General features: G+C 47.7%; 1 protein-coding gene across 1 annotated transcript in view; it reads right to left on the reverse strand.

Moving 5' to 3' along the window:
* LOC145820052 (uncharacterized) overlaps positions 1-25,066 on the reverse strand; it is a 43,348-nt gene extending 18,282 nt beyond the window's left edge. The window contains exons 1-4 of the mRNA XM_082914499.1: positions 24,764-25,066; positions 7,609-7,770; positions 6,922-7,515; positions 6,741-6,839 (exon numbers count right to left, since the gene is read on the reverse strand). Coding sequence (XP_082770625.1) covers positions 6,741-6,839; positions 6,922-7,515; positions 7,609-7,770; positions 24,764-25,066 — 1,158 coding nt within the window. The remainder of the gene's footprint in view (positions 1-6,740; positions 6,840-6,921; positions 7,516-7,608; positions 7,771-24,763) is intronic.
* Positions 25,067-25,332: the final 266 nt, after the last annotated feature.

Consider the following 25,332-nt stretch of genomic DNA (forward strand, 5'->3'; position numbering starts at 1 on the left):
GGGCATATGACAATACCAGCAGAGAAGTGATGAGGACTGTTAAAATTCAAACTAAGGTTGGTCCAGGACAACACAATGTCGAATTTCATATCTTGGACGTTCCCGCAACCTTTAACTTACTTTTGGGGCGACCGTGGTTGCACCAGGTCAAAGCAGTCTCTTCCACCCTACATCAAATGCTGAAATACCCTCACGGGAAAGGGGTAGCAATCGTTTTTGGAAATTCATCGATCCATCCGCCGCCGGAGGTGTCTACACCCGTCTTGGAGATCGAGCACGGCACGGAGGATGTGTTTTTGTCGGGGTTCACTTTGGCCGAGGCTCAAGTGGTGCAGAATGTCATGGCTGCGAATGAGGGCATGTATGTTAGTGCACAATCCATATACCTCATGAACAAGCTAAAACATACCCCTGGGATGGGATTAGGGAGAAGCGGCCGGAAAGGCGTTTCAGTATTGGCCGAAGTGCCACACAACCCCCACGCCTTTGGACTGGGTTATCTGCCCACCAAGGAAGATTGGGTGAGGAAAGGGAAGGAAATGGCCGGAAGGGCCAGAGCAAAGAAGGCCGGGAAGCCATTTGATTTAATGCACAGGCCCATCTGGGGTACCCTAAACGGACGCTTCGTCCGGGAGGGGGAAGATTTTCCGTTCTGCGGCTTCCCGGAGCCATGGCTAAACGCGAAGGGGGAGCGCGTGCCTGGTTTTGAAATCTTCTTCGACATACAATTATCTGGGGATGACGTTGCCGAAGCGCAGACAGACCCACCAACTGAAATTGAGCAATGTGAAGCAGTGGATCCTGAGAGTACAGAGCTGGAAATGGGGGTAGCACTGGCGAGTCTACTATCAGATCCTCCGATCGGCCAAGAGTGCTTGAGGGATAACTCTTCGGTTTCTGTGATTAGAGATGAAATAGCTGCGAGCTTTCCAGCGCCGATCTTGGATGCATCTATCGCACCTTCTCTCATCTGGCAGTATGAAGAAGGCTTTTTATCTAGCAGTTCCGGGTCAGGTAGTGAGCCGGAATCTGATTCTACCGAATCTTCTGCGTCGGAATCAGATTCCAGCTCGACTGAGTCTGAGTCCGGTATTCCTGGGGGTGATAACCCGGATACCACAGTCCTGTCTAGGTCGTCTTTTTCATTTTCTTTTGAGTCTGTTGTAACAGAGGAATCTGACGGCTTGGAAGTATTTAATGAGAATGATGTGGATGTGGTTTCCGAGTATTTTTCTGTGCCTTTGATTTATTGCTTAAATCAGGATTTTCAAAATTTTGATGAAAACAGCGAGGAAGAAATTCCCCCAGTTTTGCAACGATTAATTGATCAAGAGCAGGAAAGATTTGTTAAACCTTTAATGGATGAAATCACTACTGTAAATGTTGGTACTGAGAAGGACCCGCGGCTGGTCCAGATCGGGTCCACGTTGTCTTCAGAGGAGCGCGAGCGCTTAGTCGCTTTATTAAAAGATTTTAAAGATGTTTTCGCGTGGTCCTATGAAGACATGCCTGGAATCGATCCTGAGATTGTACAGCACCGGATCCCTCTTGATCCAGAGGCCCGCCCTGTCAAACAGAAACTTAGAAGGATTCGCCCGGACTGGGCCCTCAAGATTAAGGAAGAGGTCACCAAGCAAATTGACGCAGGGTTCCTGCTGGTATCTGAATATCCAACTTGGTTGGCCAACATAGTTCCGGTGCCAAAGAAGGATGGCAGGATTCGGGTTTGTGTAGACTTCAGAGATTTGAACAAGGCCAGTCCGAAGGACGATTTTCCCTTGCCGCACATCGACGAATTGGTAGATTTCACGGCAGGACACGCCTTGCTTTCGTTTATGGATGGTTTCTCAGGCTATAACCAGATAGTGATGGCACCCGAAGACCGGGAGAAGACTGCGTTCACTACCCCGTGGGGGACATATTGTTATAGAGTGATGCCATTCGGGCTGAAGAATGCTGGAGCTACGTATCAACGGGCAGCGACTACAATATTGCATGATATGATCCATAAGGAGGTCGAGGTGTACGTGGACGACATGATTGTCAAGTCCAAAGATAGAGAGGGCCACTACACCGCCTTACAAAAATTCTTTCAACGGATCAAAGAGTTTCGGCTGCGACTGAATCCCCAGAAATGCACGTTTGGTGTTACAGCAGGGAAGATGTTAGGGTTTCTGATCACACAAAGGGGCATCGAGGTCGACCCTTCCAAAATCAAGGCCATCTTAGAAATGCCACCACCAAGGACTGAAAAGGAGGTGCGAGGCTTTCTGGGTAAAGTGCAATTCATAAGACGGTTTATTTCTAAATTAACCTTGACTTGTGAACCACTTTTTGGTCTCCTGAAGAAAGGAAAGAAATTCCAGTGGGACGACCGATGTCAAGTAGCTTTTGAGCAGATCAAGGAGTATCTACAGAACCCACCCGTGTTGTCACCGCCAGAGCCGGGGAGACCGTTGATACTGTACCTTTCGGTAACTGAGACTACCATGGGCTGCATGCTTGCGCAGGAGTCAGAGGATAAAGTGGAAAGAGCCATCTACTATCTGAGCAAAAAGATGCTAGATTACGAGACCCGCTATACACCGCTGGAGAAGGCTTGTTTGGCCTTGGTATGGGCAACCAGGAAGCTGCGGCACTACCTGTTAGCCCACTCTGTAATGTTGGTTTCGCGTTTGGATCCCATCAAATATCTTTTCGAGAAACCAGCACTTACGGGTAGGCTAGCTCGTTGGCTGCTGTTGCTCTCCAAATTTGATTTGAAGTATGTGACGCGCAAGTCAGTAAAAGGCAGAGCGGTAGCAGAGTTCCTTGCCGACCACCCGGTTGAGGGGGATGGAGCGGTTGAGTATCTATTCCCAGATGAAGCCATTCTGCACGTCGAAGATGAAATTTGGACAATGTACTTTGACGGAGCGTCAAACCAGTATGGGTATGGGATAGGGGTGTTGCTGATAGCGCCTGATGATTCCCGTATCCCTTTAGCATTCAAGCTCCGATTCAAAGTTTCCAACAATGAGGCAGAGTACGAGGCATGCATTGCTGGCCTAGAAGCAGCCCTGGAACTAGGGGCAAGACGGTTGGACGTCATTGGGGACTCGAACCTTGTTGTGTCTCAAGCAAAAGGAGATTGGAAGGTCAAGGAGGAAAGGATGATAATCTACCACCAAACCTTGGATTTGTTAATTCCTCGGTTTGAGAAGCTAAATTTTACCCACCTCGTAAGAGAGAACAACAGGTTTGCAGATTCACTAGCAACTCTATCTTCTATGATAGACATCCCGTCCGGAGTCCGGATGCGTCCAGTCATTATTGATCAGAAGTTTGCGCCGGCATACGAATCGATTTCCGCCATAGATGAGGTTCAAGACGGCAACCCCTGGTATTACGACATCTGGAACTTCTTGGAAAAGGAGACATATCCACTAGGGGCAAATGCCAAAGATAAGAGGGCTGTCAGAAGAATGGCTGCTCAATTCGTTATCTGCGGGGGAAATTTGTACAAAAGGGGTCATCTGGGAATGCATAAGCTCTGTGTAGAAGCTGAAGAGTCAAAACGCCTGATGGAAGCCATCCATGGGGGGGAGTCCGGTGCACACATGAATGGAGTAATGCTGGCCAGAAAGATCCTCAGACAGGGCTACTACTGGTCAACCATGGAGGAGGATTGTATTAGCTTTGTTCGGCGATGCCACAAATGTCAAATTCATGCAAATCGCATGAACATCCCGCCGTCAAAACTGTACAACATGACTTCGCCGTGGCCTTTTTTCAGTCTGGGGAATTGATGTGATCGGAGCTGTTACCCCGAAGGGGTTCAACGGGCATGAGTTTATCCTAGTAGCGATAGATTATTTCACAAAGTGGGTCGAGGCCCAATCATACGCAGTGTTGAAGGCGTCGCATGTCGCAAAGTTCATCAGGAACAACAACATCTGTCGCTACGGGGTGCCAAACGAAATAATTTCAGACAATGGTTCCCACTTCAAGAAAGAAGTGATAGACTTGTTGGAGAAATACAATGTGGCTTTTCATAAGTCATCTACATACAGGCCACAGACCAACGGAGCAGTTGAGGCCGCCAACAAGAATATCAAGCATATACTACAGAAGATGGTGGAAACCTATCGAGATTGGCCAGACAAGCTGCCATTTGCTCTGTGGGGCTACAGGACTTCAATCAGAACTTCTACTGGAGCAACTCCATATTCATTGGTCTATGGAATGGAGGCTGTTCTACCCATTGAGATTGAGGTCCCATCATTACGAGTATTGGCTGAATGCCAGATAGCCGAAGCAGATTGGCAGCAAAGCAGATTCGAAGAACTCATGCTCTTTGATGAAAGAAGACTGAAAGCACTGTACCACATCCAAGGTTATCAACGCAGAATTGCCCGGGCTTTCAACAAGAAGGTTAAGTCCAGGAATCTGAAAGAAGGAGATTTGGTTCTCAAGGACAACCGAGCTCCCATCCACGACCCAAGGGGCAAGTTCAAACCTAATTGGACTGGTCCTTACATCATCAAAGCTATCTGGTCAGGTGGGGCTGTGGTTTTGATGGATCTAGATGGCTTGGAGTTTTCACAACCAATCAATATGGACAAGTTGAAGAAATACTATCCTTGAGAGGCTCGCTAGGCCGAAAACCCGAAAGGGCGACCTAGGCAAGATTCAGAGCACAAAAAATTAGAAAATATAAAAACTGAGCTCGCAAGGTTGAAAACCCGCAAAGGGCGGCCTTGGCAAAAGTTAGAGCGCAAAAGGAGAGTGAAAATACTCGAGCAAACCTAAGCCTGAACTACGTAAGACTTGATTCCCATCTTTGGGATACGTAGGCAGCTTCGTCTTGAAGTTCAGTCATAAACTTTTCCCCGATCAACTTTGTCCATTTCGATCATCTCAGTCATCTTTATCTATCAGCATTTACCGTGATCTCCGGTACAGTGCTGTTCAAACTAGGGGCAACTTTCCGTTGCTTTGGAGTGCCACATTGTTCTTCAGACTAGGGGCAACTTTCCAGTTGCAGGGATCTGAGGTTGTGCATCTCAGTGACAGATTTTCGGCATGTCCAGTTCTGATCCACATCGAAAATAGTTTTGAAAAGTTTTAATAAAAGTTGACTTTGTTTAAATCAATCTTTTTACGACTTAGACCATTTTTGGACCAAAAGTGGAAAATTTTCAGTACCATAACTTTCAATTTCATTGATTTCAAAATAGAGTTCTCTTGCTCTTGCATTACAATTGAGGTTGCTTATTTTAGTACAGTCATAAAGAAAACTTGAAAATGCTAAATAAGCAATAAATTTGGGGCATAGTTGAATCAAGTATCTCTGTGTCCCCTTCCAGAGCTGGACGGAGCATCTGATGCCAAGCTGGGCCCAAATTGTACCTCCTCTTTGAGCCAATCCACGCATTCATCTGACAAAGTGCAACTGAAGGTTGAAGCAGGGGGCCAGAAGCTCTCTAGTCCTCCATGCCGTGGCATATCTCTGGCTGGCCAGCCATTCACTTTTTGCAAAAATGGCCGGCCAGCTCCCCGGGATGGCTAGCAATGCTGCAGTGTGTCTCCTCGGCCCTGTTTTACTCTTCGAAGGAGAACTCCAAGCATTTCCATGCAACGGGAGAGTCGAAGGCCTTCATTCCGGATGCGTTCCGATGCCCAGATCGTCAGAAGTACACTTTGTTGTTGTTGAATTTTGCTTATCGAATTGTTGCATTTTGCTTATCGAGTTGTTTGTCGAGCGGACGTGTTTTGTGTTTTGAGTCATTGCTCTCTGTTTAAGCAATTTTTGTTAAAGTCTTGTTTATTTGCGTTGTTGCATTTTGCTTATCGAGTTGTAAACTTGCTAAAGATTCTGTTATATCTTAGTAAGTTGAGTTGTTTAGTTTGTTGCGTCGGTTCACTACCTGATTTGGTGATTACACAACGTACATTTCCTTTCAAATTCATTTTTGTGCGAAATAAATGATGCGATACGATGCTAAAAGTTCAAAATACAAACACCTTTTCAAAAGCTATTTCATTTCATCATGCTTTACAACAAACAAAAGGTACAAGTTTTACAAAAATAAAACTGCCTAACAATGTGCAAAGTGCTACAAACTACTAGCAAAAAAGAAAAATAAAGCAGGAAATAGCAGCATCAAAATCCTCGGGAACGGGAACGAGAAACACGCCTGGTCCTCTTTTGTGGGACAACCTCCACACCACCATCAGAGTCGGAGCTGTCATCCTGAGGATCCTCCTCAGCCTCGCCCCTGTTCCCCGAGCCAAAACCGGAGCCTCCCTCCTCAACAGATGTCTCGAACTGACGGTCGGTAGCCTCCTCCTCCTCCTCATCAGACTCCACCTCCACAACATGAGCCCTGCGTCTGCGGACAGGCCCTCCTCGAGCTCCTCGATAAGGCCTAGATGGCCCGGCTCCTCGGGACGGCCGAGATGACCCCTCCCCCTGATAAGGCCCGAATGGCCCAGCTCCCCAATGAGGCCCAGGTGGCCTGGTCTGTGGCTGACCGGACCATGAAGGCATCTGAAAACAAAGAGTTCAATTCAAATACATCAGTCCAAATATATACATCAGATGCAAATACAAGCAAAAGCTACGTAAAGTGGGTGCATGTAAATACAGTGTACAAGTGAGGTGTGTGTCAGATGTGCTCTACACAAGTAGTCTATCGATGCAGTAGAAATCAGCATGTCATCAAAAGTATGATAAATGCCAAAAAACTGAAGGGTACCTGAATGCCCGCGACAGACAACTGTGCCTCCCTGCGTAGGACCATGCCCTCGAGTGTGGCCACCAGCCCAACCATCTCCTCCATGTACCCTCGCGATGGCTGCAAAAATGAGTTCATAATCATCAGTGAACAAATGAGTGTCTAAACATCTGAAATGATGAATGACGAAAGTGGAGCATACCGGCGGTGAGTCCGGATCAATGGCGTATCGATCACTGGGCATCGGAGGCTCTAGTGGAATCGGAATCGGAGAGCTAGTCCCATACTGCCACGCCATCAACTCAGTAGGCATATCTGGCCATCCCAGATGAGGATGAATCGACGGGGTCGGAGGAAATGGTCTACTCCCACCTCTAGATGCGCCAGCCCTGCTAGAAGAAGGGATGTCTGTAGCTCGAGCCTGAGCCTGATCCGAGGATGACATACCGGCAGGTCTCATCATCGGAATACGAGCTTCTGTCAATGGAGGCATCAAATATATGTGACGATAGGTGGCGTAGTCCCCCTCCGCAACATATAACAAAGCATCACTGCCCAGCATGGCGCCGACTACCTCTGAGTAAGAGAGCCTGTCAGCGGTCCGCATACTAGCTGGAGGTACCGCGGGAACATCCTGAGAAAGATACCCCCGTACCTGGCACAGAAAGCGCTCCCCCAGGAACCAGACTCTGCCGACTGGCCCTTCGAGCAGGACCCTATACCGGGAGATGCCTGATGCTCCGGTATACTGAAGTAGGAGATCATCACCCAGAGGTGCCCAAGGCTGCCAAGTAATCTGCGGATGATAAATGTATAAACCAATCAGAGAACGAGAATATACAGAGCAAGTCAAAGATGAAAATGAAAAGAACTGAAAGTTCTGAAGTACCTCTGAGTGTCGCACAGTGTCGAAGTACTGTCGCAGGCGAACTAGGGTCTCTCGAGGCCTCGCCCGGTGCGGGCCCTCAAATATCAATGAATATGGGGTCACGGGAATCCCCACCACCTCCAGCACTGGGGCTAACGATGGGAAGTATACATAAGCCCATAACTGAGAAAAGCAGTGCAGAATGTAAGTACGAAATGCTGAGAGCAAAATGCAGACTGTAAAAGTACGCTGTGTTTGCAATGTACAAGTAATGAAGAGCAGAAATGTAAATCAAGGGGACAGAAAATACCTCCCAAGCTCTCCAGTAGCCGCCAAGCAAATCGCCCCGCCCGCGGGAGGTCGCGCTCATGTAAAAGTAGAGGGTAGCCAGGCCAGCGCCACCCCAATCATATCTACTGACCTGTGATAGGTCGACTAGAGCGCTCAGCAGATATAGCCCAATGGTGTTCCCTCTGTCGGCGAACAGGGTAGTCCCGAAGAGGAACATCAGGAAGCCACGAGCATACTGCTCTGTCTCCTCAGGAGTCTCGGGCACCATCTCCGCCCGCCGGAAATGGGAGGAGAACCAAGTATACCTGACTCTCCCTGAAACCCTATCAACAGGTGGGCGAGCCCCCAACAAATACATCCAGGCGGCCTCCCACTCGCCCATATCCTCGTCATAGGGGATGGCCCAACCTCCGACATCAAGGCCGGTCAATACAGCAAAGTCAAAAGGGGTCATGGTCATGTCCCCGGTGGCAGAGAAATGAAAGGAATTGGTGGTGTCCCACCATCTCTCTACCAAAGCTGCCATCAAGGTCCTCCTGGCAGGACAGCGTGACAACCCGGCGCAGAAGGGCCCAAACCCTGCCAAGTCTACCAAATCCCTGACGCCCTCCGGGAGCTCAGCATACCAATCCCGCGCCATGGTGGAACCATATCCTCGCACACTGCGGGAACCACCCTGCATTCAGAATGAATATATGTGTCAATAATGAAATAAATGGGCTGTATACCAATGATAATGAAATGGGCTGTGTGCCAATAAGATGAAATGGGCTGTGTGCCGATGAAGTAAAATAAGCTACATGCAAATTCTATCTACCAGGGCTGCGTGTTCAGAGAATTTGAATTTTGGGCTGCGTGTTCAACTTTCAGTCTAATTGTGGGCTGCGTGTTCACTATCTACCTGGGCTGCGTGTTCAGAGAATTTGAATTTTGGGCTGCGTGTTCAACTTTCAGTCTAATTGTGGGCTGCGTGTTCACTATCTACCTGGGCTGCGTGTTCAGAGAATTTGAATTTTGGGCTGCGTGTTCAACTTTCAGTCTAATTGTGGGCTGCGTGTTCACTATCTACCTGGGCTGCGTGTTCAGAGAATTTGAATTTTGGGCTGCGTGTTCAACTTTCAGTTAATTTGTGGGCTGCGTGTTCACTATCTACCTGGGCTGCGTTTTCAGAGAATTTGAATTTTGGGCTGCGTGTTCAACTTTCAGTCTAATTGTGGGCTGCGTGTTCACTATCTACCTGGGCTGCGTGTTCAGAGAATTTGAATTTTGGGCTGCGTGTTCAACTTTCAGTTAATTTGTGGGCTGCGTGTTCACTATCTACCTGGGCTGCGTGTTCAGAGAATTTGAATTTTGGGCTGCGTGTTCAACTTTCAGTTAATTTGTGGGCTGCGTGTTCACTATCTACCTGGGCTGCGTGTTCAGAGAATTTGAATTTTGGGCCGCGTGTTCAACTTTCAGTCTAATTGTGGGCTGCGTGTTCACTATCTACCTGGGCTGCGTGTTCAGAGAATTTTGAATTTTGGGCTGCGTGTTCAACTTTCAGTCTAATTGTGGGCTGCGTGTTCACCATCTACCTGGGCTGCGTGTTCAGAGAATTTGAATTTTGGGCTGCGTGTTCCACTTTCAGTCTAATTGTGGGCTGCGTGTTCACCATCTACCTGGGCTGCGTGTTCAGAGAATTTGAATTTTGGGCTGCGTGTTCAACTTTCAGTTAATTTGTGGGCTGCGTGTTCACTATCTACCTGGGCTGCGTGTTCAGAGAATTTGAATTTTGGGCTGCGTGTTCAACTTTCAGTTAATTTGTGGGCTGCGTGTTCACTATCTACCTGGGCTGCGTGTTCAGAGAATTTGAATTTTGGGCTGCGTGTTCAACTTTCAGTTAAATTGTGGGCTGCGTGTTCACCATCTATCTGGGCTGTGTGTTCAAAAAAAAAAATTGAAGTTTGGGCTGCGTGTTCTACTTCCATTTAAAGTGAGGGCTGTGTGTTCACTTTCGAATTCGGGTTGAGTGTTCGACAAATCAGTGTTTGAGCCATGTGTTTTAATGTGGGCTGTGTGTTCGCAATTAATTAATGAACCGAGTGTTCGAAAATTCAAGTGTTGAAACTACATGTTTAAGATGTAAGGAAAGTACTATGTCACAAGCTAAATGTTTAAGCATGGCAAGGGTGCGAAATGTAAAAAACAGAAGATGAGGTAAATACCTCTCGGGCCTCGTGAGAGAGATGCTGCTCCGGCTCTCTGAGAAGCAGATCCGCAGGTGCTCTCTCGTCGAAACTGGTAAAATGACGGAAAACGGCACGAGGGAGGACGTGCACTGCCGGACGGTACCTCTCGGGCATGAAAGGTCGAGTCCTCGGAGGTAGAGTCGTGGGATCGAAATCATCTCCGGCACCTGGGAAACCCCCGCCGTGAGGAGAATTGCCTGCCATTTTCAAGAATCTGCAAAAGGGGAACAAAAATGAGCAAAATGCGCAAAAATTGGAAAAAGTCAACAAAAGTCAACTCTCGGGAAATAAAAAGTCAACAAAAGTCAACTCCCGAGAAAATATTCTAAATATTAAGATGAACTTACCTCAAGTGGTGAAAATGCAAAAAGAAGCTCCGAAGCCGGAATTTAATCGCTCCAAAGTGTTTAAAACTAAGTGTTTTTACAAAAACAATTTGCGCAAGGCGTTGGAAAACGCGCGTAAAACTCAAAACTGGAGAGAAAAGTGTTGAAAGAGGCAAGAAATGAAGTGGGGTTCGGCTGCCATTTATAGGCTTCAAACCTTGGATGAAAGGCATGCAAAAAGGAGGCAAAAAGACCGAAATGCCCCCGGGAAAAGGGCATGGCCGGCCGGCCTCTAATAATAGCTGGCCAGCCATCTGCTTTTTGCAGAAATGGCCGGCCAGCCATTAGCTTTTGTGGAAACCGGTTGGACACCCCCCCTTGGGAAGATAAGTGGCCGGCCATGCTCTCCACATGCTCACCTAGCTCTCTGCAAATTTTGAGGAAGATCGGAGTTCCCGGGACCTGAAAAAGTTCAAGAAAAGTACACTTCCGGTCGCGAAATTGCTCCGTCGGGACTTCGGTTCCAAGTTCTGACATGTGTCTCATCATCATTCATTGAAATCAAAGTGTATCCCTTTTGAATGAGTTGTAACCTTTCAAAGAAGCAGATCGGAGGCCGCGATCGAGTTACCTTCGCCGAAACACGCACTTCCGTACTCGTTGTTTCACGACGAATGAACACCCTGATTCATGCTCGCTTTGTACTTTCATGCACATATCTTGCATTCTCATGGGCATACTCACATTGTCATGTACATTTCTTGTTATTTGTATACCTTTGTGTTGGAGCATGCGTTGTCGCGCATGTTCCACTCTTGCATTGCGATGCATACACTCACCGACGCCGCGTGTGTCGAAACTTTCGGAATCGCGTTAAATATTTGTTGTTAGCATATTGTACTTGTTGCAATTTCTCTCTTTTGCAGGCACGATATTGTATGTACGGTTCAATTGAGGCTGGTGCGACCAGACGAATCGCGCAGGTATCGTATCTTCTCCGTGTGAGACGTGGCGGGGATTGAATAATCCTCCGCATTCTTAACTGCATGAAATGTAGTTGTTGCTTTGCATTCTTGCTTAAAACTGTTGCATCTATTTGCGAATACTTGCTTCATTACAGCTTGCTGCATTTGCACGATCATTGGGTTACCTTCGGTTTCTTGTATATCATTTGCATTTTGCCCCCTGCCTGCGAGCATGCCTGCGGGCACATCTCTGTTTATGCTGTATGTTTGTCTAAGTCTTCGGCCTTGTCAAAAATGGGTCGTCTCTTGGCTTTGACATTCACTCCCGTCACTTGTGACTTCCGAGTTCTGTCAAAGAGGGGCAACTGTAGACACCCCATTTTTGACCGACCTTAAGACTCAGACGTCGCCAATTGAGCGCTTGGTGATGTTGCATAATGTGCTCGTTCAGAAGTTTCAGAGTCGCGGCCGTAAGCCCTGCCTCCGGACTTCCGAACCCTTTTCTGTGCCTTGTCTCGGTTTGCGAACCAGACTCGGTTTTCTCTGTTTCTTTTCCTGAAGGGAGGGAGAGGTCCCGTAGACCATCTCTCAATGTCCGTAGGCTACATTTGGTGGCCGTAGGCCATTTTGCCCATTTCGGAGTCCGGTTCCCGGTTTTCGGAGTCGTCAGGCCGTGTGCCTCGGTTCGGGACCGCTTAACCATCTCCTATTGCTCTGATTTTTGGCATACATCTTATTTCATCCATTTTGAGGGACACTGGGGGCTGAGAAACCCACTTCGAGGTCGAATACAATTTTCGGTGCTTAACAGCCCATTTCCGGGACCCCGAACTGCGTGTTTTGGCTCCGGAACATTCGTTTTGCAACGGTTTTCGCTCATTTTTGGCAGGTACCTCTGTTTTATCCCGAGGAAGGTCACTGAAGGGTGGGAGGCCAGCAATTGTTGCAGCAACCAGTTATCTCTCCTCCCGAGCCTCCCGGCGCCCGTTTTTCGCACTTCCGGGCTAATGTTGAATACCTTAGAGCTAGCGTTGCCAACTTTCAACCACGTGTTTGTGATCTACACACCTGAGAGGCCCCTAAAAGTTCATGGCCGGCCATTAAGGTCACCTGACCCTTTTGACCCCTTTCTTCCGGGCTAATGTTGAACCTCTTGGACCTTTTTTCTTGAACTTTGAACCACATATCTGTGATCTACACACCTGAGAGGCCCCTAAAAGTTCATGGCCGGCCAGTAAGTCAACTTGACCCTTTTGACCCCCTCTTTCCGAGCCATTGTTGAACCCCTTGGGCCCACTTTTTGGGAATTTCAATTACATGGTTGTGTTGTACACACATAGGGCTACCTCCCCAATACCTGGCCGGCCAGAAAAGCTGGTTGACCCTTTTGACCCCTAGCCGGCCGGCTAGGGGGTGTGGCCGGCCGGCCACCTCCAGCAAAAGTGAGCGGCCGGCCGTGCTCTCCTCACTGTACCCTTTCCAGCTGTGGGGCAATATCCCCCAGATATTTTCTGTATCCGGGGGATATTTTGGGAGAGAGGATTCCTCTCCAACTCACCCCCCTTTTACACCCCTTTCTTGACCTTATAACCAGCTGAGGGTCTTCTTCATGAGGGTTAGAAAGATTCTTCTCCAAGGACAAACCCTAAACTCCATTGTCTTCTTCTTCAATTCTTCAAAAAACCCTAAGTCTATAATCTTCATTCCTTCTACACCACCAAGCTCCACCACCACCATCTCATTTCCAGCAGCTAGGAGGGATCCCTGAAGGCTAAAGAAGCTGCAAATCAACCCAAGAAGTAACAAAAGCTTGGATCTTCAAGGGTAAGTTACACTTTGATCCTTTTGACCCTTTCCTTTGATCTATTTCTAAGCCTCATTTATTTTTGGTTTCAAGCTTCGGCCCTAACTGAAAAGGGCTATATTTTGAGCTCATCTTCACTTCTCATTAAGGGCTCAACCCTGTTTGAGCCCTCCATAATATACTTGCTTCATTGACCATGTTGTATGTCATGATTTTGCATGCTATTTTTGACCCATGAGCAATTTATTTTCGAGCATGTTATAAACTGATATGAGGCATATTTTGAGCCCCTCTTCAACATTGGAGAAGGGCTCAACATTGTTTGGTGTTTCCATATGTCACTTGTAGTTATATCCCCTATTTAGCCCCATTTTTGCATAAATTAATAGCCCTCTTTGCTTCTGTTTTTGGACCTTGGTCCGAACTGAAACTGGTCTTATTTTGGCCTATACTTCATGTTTCATTCACACTTTTTTTCTGTTTAGTGATTATTTTATACACTTCATGTTTTAGCACCTTTTGAGCCTTATTTTGCATCATATTTTTAGCATGTTTGTATACTGATTTTGAGGCTGCCATATACTGTAAATGTTCATATTTTTGGTCCATATTCAGTGTTGTAGAAGGAAATTTTTCAGTTTGAGTTTTTCTTATACCACTTGCTTCATTACCCCTCTTTTGGCCCCTATTCTCGCATGCTATTTTCGCCATACCTATACTTGCTGTTTGGCCATATTTATAACTGGAAAAGTGCTTATTTTGGGACTGTCTAGCTTCTTTCTTTGCATTTCATGTCCATGTTGTGCATGTTTAGTATGGCTATAGGCCATTTCGGGTGCCTAATGTTGCATTTCGGGTCATTTCCTTGCATTTCATGTCATTTCGCTTCATTTCGGGACTGTTTTCCCCCATATTTTGTTGCTGAAATTCCATTAGCATGCTTGCATATCATTTTTGCCATGTTTCATTGCATTTTATCATTGCCTCGGTTTGCGTGCCCGTGTGCACGCATTTCGAGGCACTCCGTTTTTATCCGCTGGCATCCGATGTAAGTGTGGCTGAGGCTCACTCATGTTGGTATAAACCCACTTGTCATTTCCATGCCATTTCATTACATTTTATCATTGCCTCGGTTTGCGTGCCCGTGGGCACGCATTTCGAGGCGCTTCATTTTCATCTACCGGCATCCTATGTGAGTGTGGCTGAGGCTCTCTCATGTTGGTATAAGCCCATATCATGTTCTCGTGTCATTTGCATTGCATCTGTCATCGCCTCGGTTTGCGTGCCCGTGTGCACGTACTTCGAGGCATCTCATTTTCATTGCATCTGTCATCGCCTCGGTTTGCGTGCCCATGTGCACGTACTTCGAGGCATCTCATTTTCATTGCATCTGTCATCGCCTCGATTTGCGTGCCCATGTGCACGCACTTCGAGGCATCTCATTTTCGTTGCATCTGTCATCGCCTCGGTTTGCGTGCCCATGTGCACGTACTTCGAGGCACCTCATTTGCATTGCATCTGTTATTACCTCGGTTTGCGTGCCCGTGTGCACGCATTTCGAGGCATCTCATTTTCACTGCATTTACCATTACCTCGGTTTGCGTGCCCGTGTGCACGCATTTCGAGGCATCTCATTTTCACTGCATTTACCATTACCTCGGTTTGCGTGCCCGTGTGCACGCATTACGAGGCATCTTATTTTCAACATCCCGTCACTTTCTCGGTTTGCGTGCCTGTGTGCACGCATTTCGAGGCATCTCATTTTCATAACTTTGAGTATGTTAGGATTGTATCCTAGTTGCATTTCATGCATATCATGCACATTGCACCATGTCCGGAATAGGAGTTAGCCCGGGCACGGGAAACGAGGTACATTTCGTACTCCGAGTGACGGAATGTGTCTCAATTCCCCAGTCACCGACACTCCGGATTATCCATGATGGAGTTAGGTTTTAGCTGTAGTTTCATGTGCATTCATCCTATATTGAGTTGTGCATTTCGACTCCTCGGCCATCATGCCTCGGTATGCGTGATTGGTGTCACGAGGATCGAGACATGTATACATTTGTGCAAATACATTGCTATGCCCCTTTCCTGCTCTCTGTTGCAGCAAAACGCAGAATCATCAATCTTCCTGGGCTTGGCACGGATTTCAAGAAGAGGTGTAAACAGAGGCTAATTGGGGCATTCCGGTGGATTTCCGCGCAAGACAGTCCGGACATGCATCATCCATCAGAAGCAAGACAGTCCCTGGCTTGCACGCCAGTTTATTTGCTTTCTAGTTAATTCATTAATTAATTAGAATTCTGTAATATTTTGGACTGTAATATTCTTTTATTTTGGGGACTGTAATATTTGGACTGTATTATTTATTTGGACCCTCCGAGTGAGGGCACAACTGTAATAAGTGTGGGTGAGTGTGATGTATGTCTTCCAACCCCACGTCTTTCTCCCTTTTATTTATCCGCTTTTGATGGTTAGATTAGGGCATATTTTAATTAGCATACAGTATGACAGCATGTTTGCATCATTCATCTGTATTGCATGCATCGGGCTCGGTGCATCATACTAACTGCATTGTACTTTCAATACCAAGTTGAATACATGTTAGTTGTAGCATTTCATATGCCATCTTAGAATAGCCGAGCCTACTATAGTTGCATTTTGCATGTGTTGCATTAGGCATTTCTGTACACTTAGGATCATGCATGATTTCTAATATAGTTTCTATTTTGGCTTGGAGTACTCGGTGAGTTTTATGCTTTAGCATCCTTGCATGCGTGTGAGTGAATGCCATGATAGCATGCTTACCATGAGGCTATGTGCTTATCTGATATATCTGCCTGAATGCCTGTGGGTGAAGGTTGGGTTATCTGAATTGGAATGAATCATCAAAATGTTTCAAGCCTACCTACGGGTAGCAAACCATTTTCAAAAGCAAACATGAAATGTTTTGTTCCAATTCGGGCGACCCGGTCTATACTTATATGCTGTGAGCATCACATAGTAACCTAGGCTAATAACCGGAATAAGAACTCACAATGTTTTCAAAAATTGATATCATGGTTAGTAGAGGCCGGTCTATGACCGGGCGAGCGGGGGTGCTCACGAAGTGACCTTCCCCAATCGTACCCAAGTTCCCGAGCCGAGGCAACTTTGGTGATGACGGACACGTGGCCTTTTGGCACCGAGTCAGGGTTTCCTAAATTTCCCAAAATAAAATATTTAGGTGGCGACTCTGTATCTGGCAAAGCAGTCCATGTTTGGCACTTCTTTCAAAAATCAGTTTTCCTAAAACAATTTGCCGGATTTGGACTCTTTGGTTCAGATTTAGAACCGTGACTGCAAAAGTCGAGTCCGAGCTGTAGCGAGGTCCCCCGCGGGCTTGTTACAATCCTCCTTTCACTTCTCGGTGTTAGGTGTGAAAGGTATATTAGGTAGTCTTGCTAAGGTACCCTTTTTGACCTTCCGACGTACTTGCATATCGAAAGCCATAGAGACTGTTTCAAACTAGGACAGGTTGCTTACCCGAATACAGGATTGTGTGAAACCACTTGTTATGCATAGTTGTGGGGGCCGAATAATGGAAAGATCAGATGGTGTGTATCTTTGGAAGACAGATATTAATCGGCTATATCCTACGAGAGCGGGGAGCTGAATAGAATATATGTGCCGAATAAAGTATAAGTACTTAGGGCCGAATAAAGGAAAGGACAATGATTAAAAAGTAGGCCCTGGCCCCGAGGATCAAGAAGAACAGGTATAAATACAGGAACAACGGTTATAGAAAGGTATGTAAGAATCATTTCACAAAACTGGTAAATAGGCTATCCTGAGCGCCTGAACTAACTTGTCCGTCGGAGTGTTTATTTCTTTTCAGGTGACTAGCTAAAGATCACTAGCGTCTCCCAGGATCCGAAGAGTATTTCCAAACCACTTCCCCACAATTGGTGCCGTCTATGGAAATACTCAAATACATCCATGGCAGGCATGACTAAAGATCCTCCGGTAGCCATTGACGAGACCGCATAGGGAGATGACCTCACTCCAGCAAATATGCTCAGAAAAGAAACCATCGCTGCAAGACGTGCCTTGAACTTCGACGCACCAACGACCTCAGCGCAAGAGACAATGCAAGCGATCATCGAACAAGCAAAGCAGAATGAACAAAGGCTGGAGAACATGATCGCTGAAAACGAACGTCTCCGTCAAGATTTGGCCCTCGAAGTCACAAAATCGAGAGAAGCCATGCGCTAAGATCCCGAACGACCTCCGAGGGCCAGTGGACAACGACCTCGAGCCCAACCAAAGCATACCGATAGCGACTCCAACTCATTAACCACGGAGCTCAACAAGAAGGGACGATCCGAAACTTCCAGCTCCTCCGAAAAGAGTCCGCATACAAGGAATAAGTGTAGGAGGAGCAGTTCAGATGAAGAGGACCAGCACGATCCTTTTGTCCGACGGATTGTAAGGGCGACCCTGCCTAAGAAGTTCAAAGCTCCGTCATTCACTCTTTATGATGGAAATCAGACCCCACTAATCATATCCGTCACTACAAGCAGGCCATGACATTGCATGCAGACAACGAAGCCCTCATGTGCCGAATATTCCCTAGCAGCCTAGGGCCGTTAGCTGTCAGGTGGTATTACAAGTTGGAGTCGTCCTCGATCAAAAGCTTCCATCAATTACAGAAATCCTTCAGGGCCAGGTTCATCACCAACGAGGTGCAGCCAAAACAGGCTGACTCTCTCTGGGCTATGCAGATTCAGTCAGGAGAAACGCTCAGAGCGTATTCAGCGCGCTATTGGGAGTGCTTCAACCTCGTCGACAACGCTTGCAACGACTCCATGGCCATCACCGCCTTCAAAATGGGACTACATCCTAACAGTCCCCTTCGCAGTTCCCTAACCAGAAGACCCCCCAAAACAGTCTGGGCGTTGATGAAGAAAGTTGAAGAGTATTGCAAGGTGAAAGACGATGCCTTGAGAATAAAAGCCGGCCAAATGTCCAACAAAACGGCCCCCCTCGAAATTGCTCAACCAATAAGTTCCACGCCACCTCCTAGCCCAGAGCCTCGGCAACGCGCTAAACGAGACAGAAGGAGGGATACTCGTCGATCAAGCGATCAATGCTCCCACCGGACGAATGAACAACTGTAAGTCGACAGCAGGCGTTCGAGACGTGCCGACAAGAAGTACACAGAGTTGTCCGAATCGATTGCTGTAATAATGACCAAAGTCCAACACCTTCCATTCTTCAAATGGCCGTCAAAGATGGTGGGGCCGCCTGACATGCGAAGAAGGGATAGGCGGTGTGAATATCACAAAGATCACGGCCACGAAACGAAGAATTGTTACGCATTACAAGATCACCTGGAAGAACTGGTGCAGGACGACCGACTGCAAAAGTACGTGAGAAAGGGAAAGCCAACCACGGCACTAGCCTTGAGGCAGGACTCACCTCCACTTGGCGTGATCCATATGATCTACAGCCTGCCTGAACCCCCAGCCGTGCACACAATTCAATTGTATCCAATCCCCCAAAAGCAACGTATTCCGACTGAATGGCCCAAAGAAGCTCCGACAATTACTTACAATGACTCCGATCTTAGCGGCACAACAGCTTCCCATATCGATCCGTTAGTCATTAAATTACGCATAAATCGATTCACCATCGAACGCATTCTCATAGACCCGGGGAGTACTTCAGAGGTTATGTACTACCAAACTTTCATCAAACTCAGCCTCAACAAGTCAGATCTGTCTCCGTCGCCTTACCCATTGTTCAGCTTTAACATGAATCCCGAATATCCGTTAGGGAAGATCATACTACCTGTTCGAGTAGGTTCCAGAACGGTCGAAGTAGAATTCCTGGTCGTGAAGCTCCCTTCGCCGTATAATGTCATCATGGGGCGAACCTGGATACATATGATGAAGGCTGTTCCAAGCACTTATCATCAGCTTGTGCGCTTCCCGACAGCCCATGGCATTAAAGAAATCCGTGGCTCCCCCCAATCGGCACAAGCAGAGACTTAATGAAAACCCTATCACTGACCCGATCTATGGGCTTTGATACTTGTATATGTATCACTTCTGCAATGTAAACCATTTTTCTTCGTGGCTCCATTCATCTCTCAAAGTCTCCAGATTCGGAGCCCCCTTTGGTGCATGACACCTTAGGGCCGACTAAGTCTCCGGATTCGGAGCCAATTCGTGGATATCACGATTGGCCAAAGTCTCCGGATTCGGAGCCCCCTTTGGTGCATGACACCTTAGGGTTAATTAAAGTCTCCGGATTCGGAGCCCCCTTTGGTGCATGACACCTTAGGGCCGACTAAGTCTCCCGATTCGGAGCGCCCTTCGTGGATATCACGATTGGCCAAATAAAGTCTCCGGATTCGAAGCCCCCTTTGGTGCATGACACCTTAGGGCCGAACAAAGTCTCCGGATTCGGAGCCCCCTTTTGTGCATGACACCTTAGGGCCGATTAAAGTCTCCGGATTCAGAGCCCCCTTTGGTGCATGACACCTTAGGGCCGACTAAGTCTCCAAATTCGGAGCGCCCTTCGTGGATATCACGATTGGCCAAATAAAGTCTACGGATTCGGAGCCCCCTTTGGTGTATGACACCTTAGGGCCGAACAAAGTCTCCGGATTCAGAGCCCCTTTGGTGCATGACACCTTAGGGCCGATTAAAGTCTTCGGATTCGGAGCCCCCTTTGGTGCATGACACCTTAGGGCAGACTAAGTCTCCGGATTCAGAGCGCCCATTGTGGATATCACGATTGGCCAAACAAAGTCTCCAGATTCGGAGCCCCCTTTGGTGCATGACACCTTAGGGCCGACTTAGTCTCCGGATTCGGAGCGCCCTTCGTGGATATCGCGATTGGCCAAATAAAGTCTCCGGATTCGGAGTCCCCTTTGGTGCATGACACCTTAGGGCCGAACAAAGTCTCCGGATTCAGAGCCCCTTTGGTGCATCACACCTTAGGGCCGATTAAAGTCTTTGGATTCGGAGCCCCCTTTGGTGCATGGCACCTTAGGGCAGACTAAGTCTCTGGATTCGGAGTGCCCTTCGTGGATATCACGATTGGCCAAACAAAGTCTCCGGATTCGGAGCCCCCTTTGGTGCATGACACCTTAGGGCCGACTTAGTCTTCGGATTCGGAGCGCCCTTCGTGGATATCACGATTGGCCAAATAAAGTCTCCAGATTCGGAGCCCCCTTTGGTGCATGACACCTTAGGGTCGACTAAGTCTCCGGATTCGGAGCGCCCTTCGTGGATATCACGATTGGCCAAACAAAGTCTCCGGATTCGGAGCCCCTTTTGGTGCATGACACCTTAGGGTCGACTAAGACTCCGGATTCGGAGTGCCCTTCATGGATATCACGATTGGCCAATTAAGGCTCCGGATTCGGAGCCCCCTTTGGTGCATAACACCTTAGGGCTGATTAAAGTCTCCGAATTCGGAGCCCCCCCCTTTGGTGCGTGACACCTTAGGGCCGACTAAGACTCCAGATTCGGAGCGCCCTTTGTGGATATCACGATTGGCCAATTAAGGCTCCGGATTCAGAGCCCCCTTTGGTGCATAACACCTTTGGGCCGATCAAAGTCTCCTGATTCGGAGCCCCCTTTGGTGCATAACACCTTAGGGCCGATTAAAGTCTCTGGATTCGGAGCCCCCCCTTCGGTGCATGACACCTTAGAGCCGACTAAGACTCCGGATTCAGAGCGCCCTTCGTGGATATCACGATTGGCCAAACTAAGTATCCGGAATCGGAGCAACCATTGGCACGAACAAAACAAAACTCGCCAACATCGCAAATAAGGTGCTTAACTAAGCATATAAAAAAATTCAGAATAAGACGCAAATGTTCAAAATAAAGCTTTTTGTTCAATCAAGTAGTTGTTATATAAACGCAACCCGCATTTGCGCGTAACAATTTTTATTTAATCACACAGTTGTTACATAAACGCAACTTGCATTTGAGCATTACAATACCCATCTCCAAACTTAAAAGCTAAAAAAGGGAGAAGATGCATTAGTAAAGCGGCAGCGCCGAATCACCTCCCGTCACCTGGAAGTCCTCCGCGGTTTGCAATGCCTTGAGCCAACTGTGCCCAAGTCCTCCACTGATACCATTAACAATGTCAAGGCAAAGATCCAAGACAAGGAAGGATAAAAACTCGACAGTCGCTACTTTTCCTTTCGGGGTGATCTACTTCGACGACTCAAAGATTCATGCCAACGTTTGGACGCCCTGCTTCCCATACGGATGGGTCCTCTGTCGCGCTCCATGGCAACACCAAGATCGGCTGAACTCCAATCTCTCTAACTAACTTCCCCACTTATTCCACCACACATGGGTGATTGTTTATCTACGTGAAGCGCCCACTCCTTTTATTTTCAATACTAGCAGCGATCTCGAGACCCCAATCCCGAGGCGATTTCACTAACTCTAAACTCCACGAGAAAAACGTCGGTTGACATTCGTCACGGCGTAGTTATCCAAACGACTTTTTGAAGCACGTGCACCGTCCGAAAATCTAGGCCCCAAGCCGAGTTGAATTTTTCGCAGCCACCTTACCCACTGGCTTTTGGCTTCCTCAAATTACAATAGCCTCATTCAGGGATAAACGGCTATCACGTATGGGTCGACCCTGCCGATCAACGTTTATACATCCATTCAAACATATATACAGAAACGAAACGCATACATGCCAAATACGAACTGCAAAAAAATATTTATCATAGAACGCTTTTTATTGGATAAAACAGGCAATATATTATATAGTTTTCAACGCGATCTGCGTTTCAACCTTACAACAAGTACACTTATACGGCGTCACCCCCATCCTCACTTTTCTCGACCTCAAAAGAAGAAAACAGAAAATGTTTACTGTGGTAGAATGGCAATGCCGAATCAATGCCCGACGCTCGAAGAGCTTCTGTGGCTTGAGATGCCATGATCCAACCGTGCCTAAATCCACGATTTTCACATCGGCAAACTTCTTCGGCAAGTTTTTCCTTTGTCTTTTCGATTTCAACTTTTCGGCCGTCATGAAAGCCTTTCTCATAGGCCCTCCCCTTCGCGTTCTCTAGTGCGAACATACTCGCCGTCTCACGATCGGCAAGCGCGGAACTGATGAGCCGACTAGTAACCCTTTCTTCCACGATTGGGTTTTCGTGCCCGGCGGTTTGTGCCTGGGCTGCCTTGGTCTTCCTTAACTCGCGCTCAGCCGCCTCCGCGCGAGCCTCCAAACTTTGAATACGTTCCTCTTTCTTCTCCATCTCTCGGCGGGCAGCGCGCAACCGCATGCCGATTTCATAGGCAGTGTAAAGCTCCTTCATTGCCCCGTGAATGCCTTCATGAAATACTTCGTAGTCCTGACGACCTACCATTGATTGCTGAACCTCAGGAGGAAAAATTTGTCGAGCAAACTCGACCGCTACATTTGGGTCCCGCACGATCGAAGCCGCCTCTGTCATGGGTCTATTCCCCACAAACACCGCAAAACTTAATGGGCACGGGTTCGATTCAGATCCCTTCTCAACTCGAGGTTGAGAAGACTTGCCCTGCGACTACTTGTCCCGCTTGGGCGACCTGCTCCGACGTCGGGGAGACTGACGCCTCTCTCGATCCCTAGAACTCCTACCCCCGGTGTGCGAAGGGTCACCACCCTGATGCATGTCTCCATCCAGCTCAGCTAGTGTCTTCGCTTCCCCTCTGCTGTTAAAGAAAAGTCTGTTCGACATTCACACGATTCCTTCAAAAGCTAGAGTCAGTTGTTTACTGTATTCATAAAAGTTGTACCCATAATCATTTATTCTTCACAGAGACAGCACCCTCGAGGCAATTTCATTAATTGTGAAAACCTCAATCACCCAGCCCCGACTAGATAGACCCACCGGCGCCCGAATGATCATGCCCGCCTGGGGCAAGGACGGGATAGATTAATGAATCCATTCGGCTTAGGTGCCCTAGTCGGATCACGAATCGATTTCAGAATGATCATGTCTAGCCTGGGGCAAGGGCGTGATAGATTAATCAATCTATTCGCATTAGGTGCCCCAGTCGGCTCACGAATCGATTTCAGAATGATCATGCCCGCCTGGGGCAAGGGCGGGATAGATTAATGAATCCATTCAGCTTAGGTGCCCCAGTCGGCTCACGAATCGATTTCAGAATGATCATGCCCAGCCTGGGGCAAGGGAGTGATAGATTAATCAATCTATTCGGCTTAGGTGCCCCAGTCGTCTCACGAATCGATTTCAGAATGATCATGCCCGCCTGGGGCAAGGGCAGGATAGATTAATGAATCCATTCGGCTTAGGTGCCCCAGTTGGCTCAAGAATCAACTTCAGAATGATCATGCCCAGCTTGGGGCAAGGGCAGGATAGATTAATGAATCAATTCGGCTTAGGTGCCCCAGCCGGCTCACGAATCGACTTCAGAATGATCATGCTCGCCTAGGGCAAGGGCGGGATAGATTAATCAATCTATTCGGCTTATGTGCCCCAGCCGGCTCACGAATTGACTTCAGAATGATCATGCCCAGTCTGGGGCAAGGGCATGATAGATTAATCAATCTATTCGGCTTAGGTGCCCCAGTCGGCTCACGAGTCGATTTCAGAATGATCATGCCCGACTGGGGCAAGGACGGGATAGATTAATGAATCCATTCGGCTTAGGTGCCCCAGTCGGCTCACGAATCGACTTCAGAATGATCATGCCCGCCTGGGGCACGGACGTGATAGATTAATCAATCTATTCGGCTTATGTGCCCCAGCCGGCTCACGAATCGACTTCATAATGATCATGCCCAGCCTGGGGCAAGGGCGGGATAGATTAATGAATCCATTCGGCTTAGGTGCCCCAGTCGGCTCACAAATCGATTTCAGAATGATCATGCCCGCCTAGGGCAAGGGTGGGATAGATTAATGAATCCATTCGGCTTAGGTGCCCCAGTCAGCTCACGAATTGACTTTAGAATGATCATGCCTACCTGGGGCAAGGGCGTGATAAATTAATCAATCTATTTGGCTTATGTGCCCTAGCTAGCTCACGAATCGACTTCAGAATGATCATGCCCCGCCTGTGGCAAGGGCATGACAGATTTATCAATACATTCGGCTTAAATGCCCCAGCCGGCCCATGAATTGACAACAAAACTAAGTTTGCCTCCTCAGGTGCACGAATGGTCATGCACCGCCTAGGGCAAGGGCAGATTAATCATGATATTCAATCATAGAAAGGTCAACAGAGTAGTCATTCTAACTAAAGTAGTGAAAGGCAAACATTTTACACCAACATAACATCACAAACTGCGCATTAGTAGTGACACAAGAAGATAATTTTCATTAATAAACTGAGCGCAGACAATAGCCAATTTATACATGAAAACTACTCGGAACCAACAAAAGTCCTAAAAACAAAAACATACATTAAAAGGGAAATTATTTCATAAAATTCGACTGACTCCCAGATCAATCCTCGGGGTCAGACTCAAGTGGCTCAACGTCCACCTGGTCATAAGGAATTGGCAAGGCCAATGTAACCCCAGCAGCACCAAGGGCCTTAAGCCACCCGTGTTTGAACCCCCAATTCTCAAACCTGGGGACTTCATCTACGTATTCTTTAAAGGCGGCGCCTTTTCTTGCTTCGAATATGGCAGAAGCCTCAGATTCTGCCTTTTCCTTGGCCGCCTTCAACTCTGCTAACTCAATCTCCATCTTGGTAAGCGCCTCCTCGGCTAACCTAAGCGATTCTTTGCTCGCGTTCGCCTTATCTTCGGCTTCAGAATGGTGCTGATCGGCAGCCCGAGCCCTGTCCGCTTCGGCTTCGGCTCGCGCAGCCTCCATAGCGGCCCTCATCATCTCAAACTCGGCCCTGCTCTTTTGATCGACCACTTCCGACTGCAAACGGTCAATCCTCTCAAGGGCGTCGTGTAGGCGGCGCCCAAGTCGGCGATCCTGCCGACCGTTTGCAAAATTAGTTGCGATCGTTAGATGCCATAGGCAACCAAAATCAAAACAAGTCAAAGTTCACCTACCAAAAGGGCCGACTACGCAGATAGAGCTATGGCCACCAAATCCGGCACAGCATGAAAAGACGCCTTATCAGCTAG

The sequence above is a fragment of the Camellia sinensis genome, chromosome 1 (genome assembly GCF_055761805.1).
Source record: "Camellia sinensis isolate YWXY chromosome 1, ASM5576180v1, whole genome shotgun sequence".
Classification (NCBI taxonomy): Eukaryota; Viridiplantae; Streptophyta; class Magnoliopsida; order Ericales; family Theaceae; genus Camellia; species Camellia sinensis.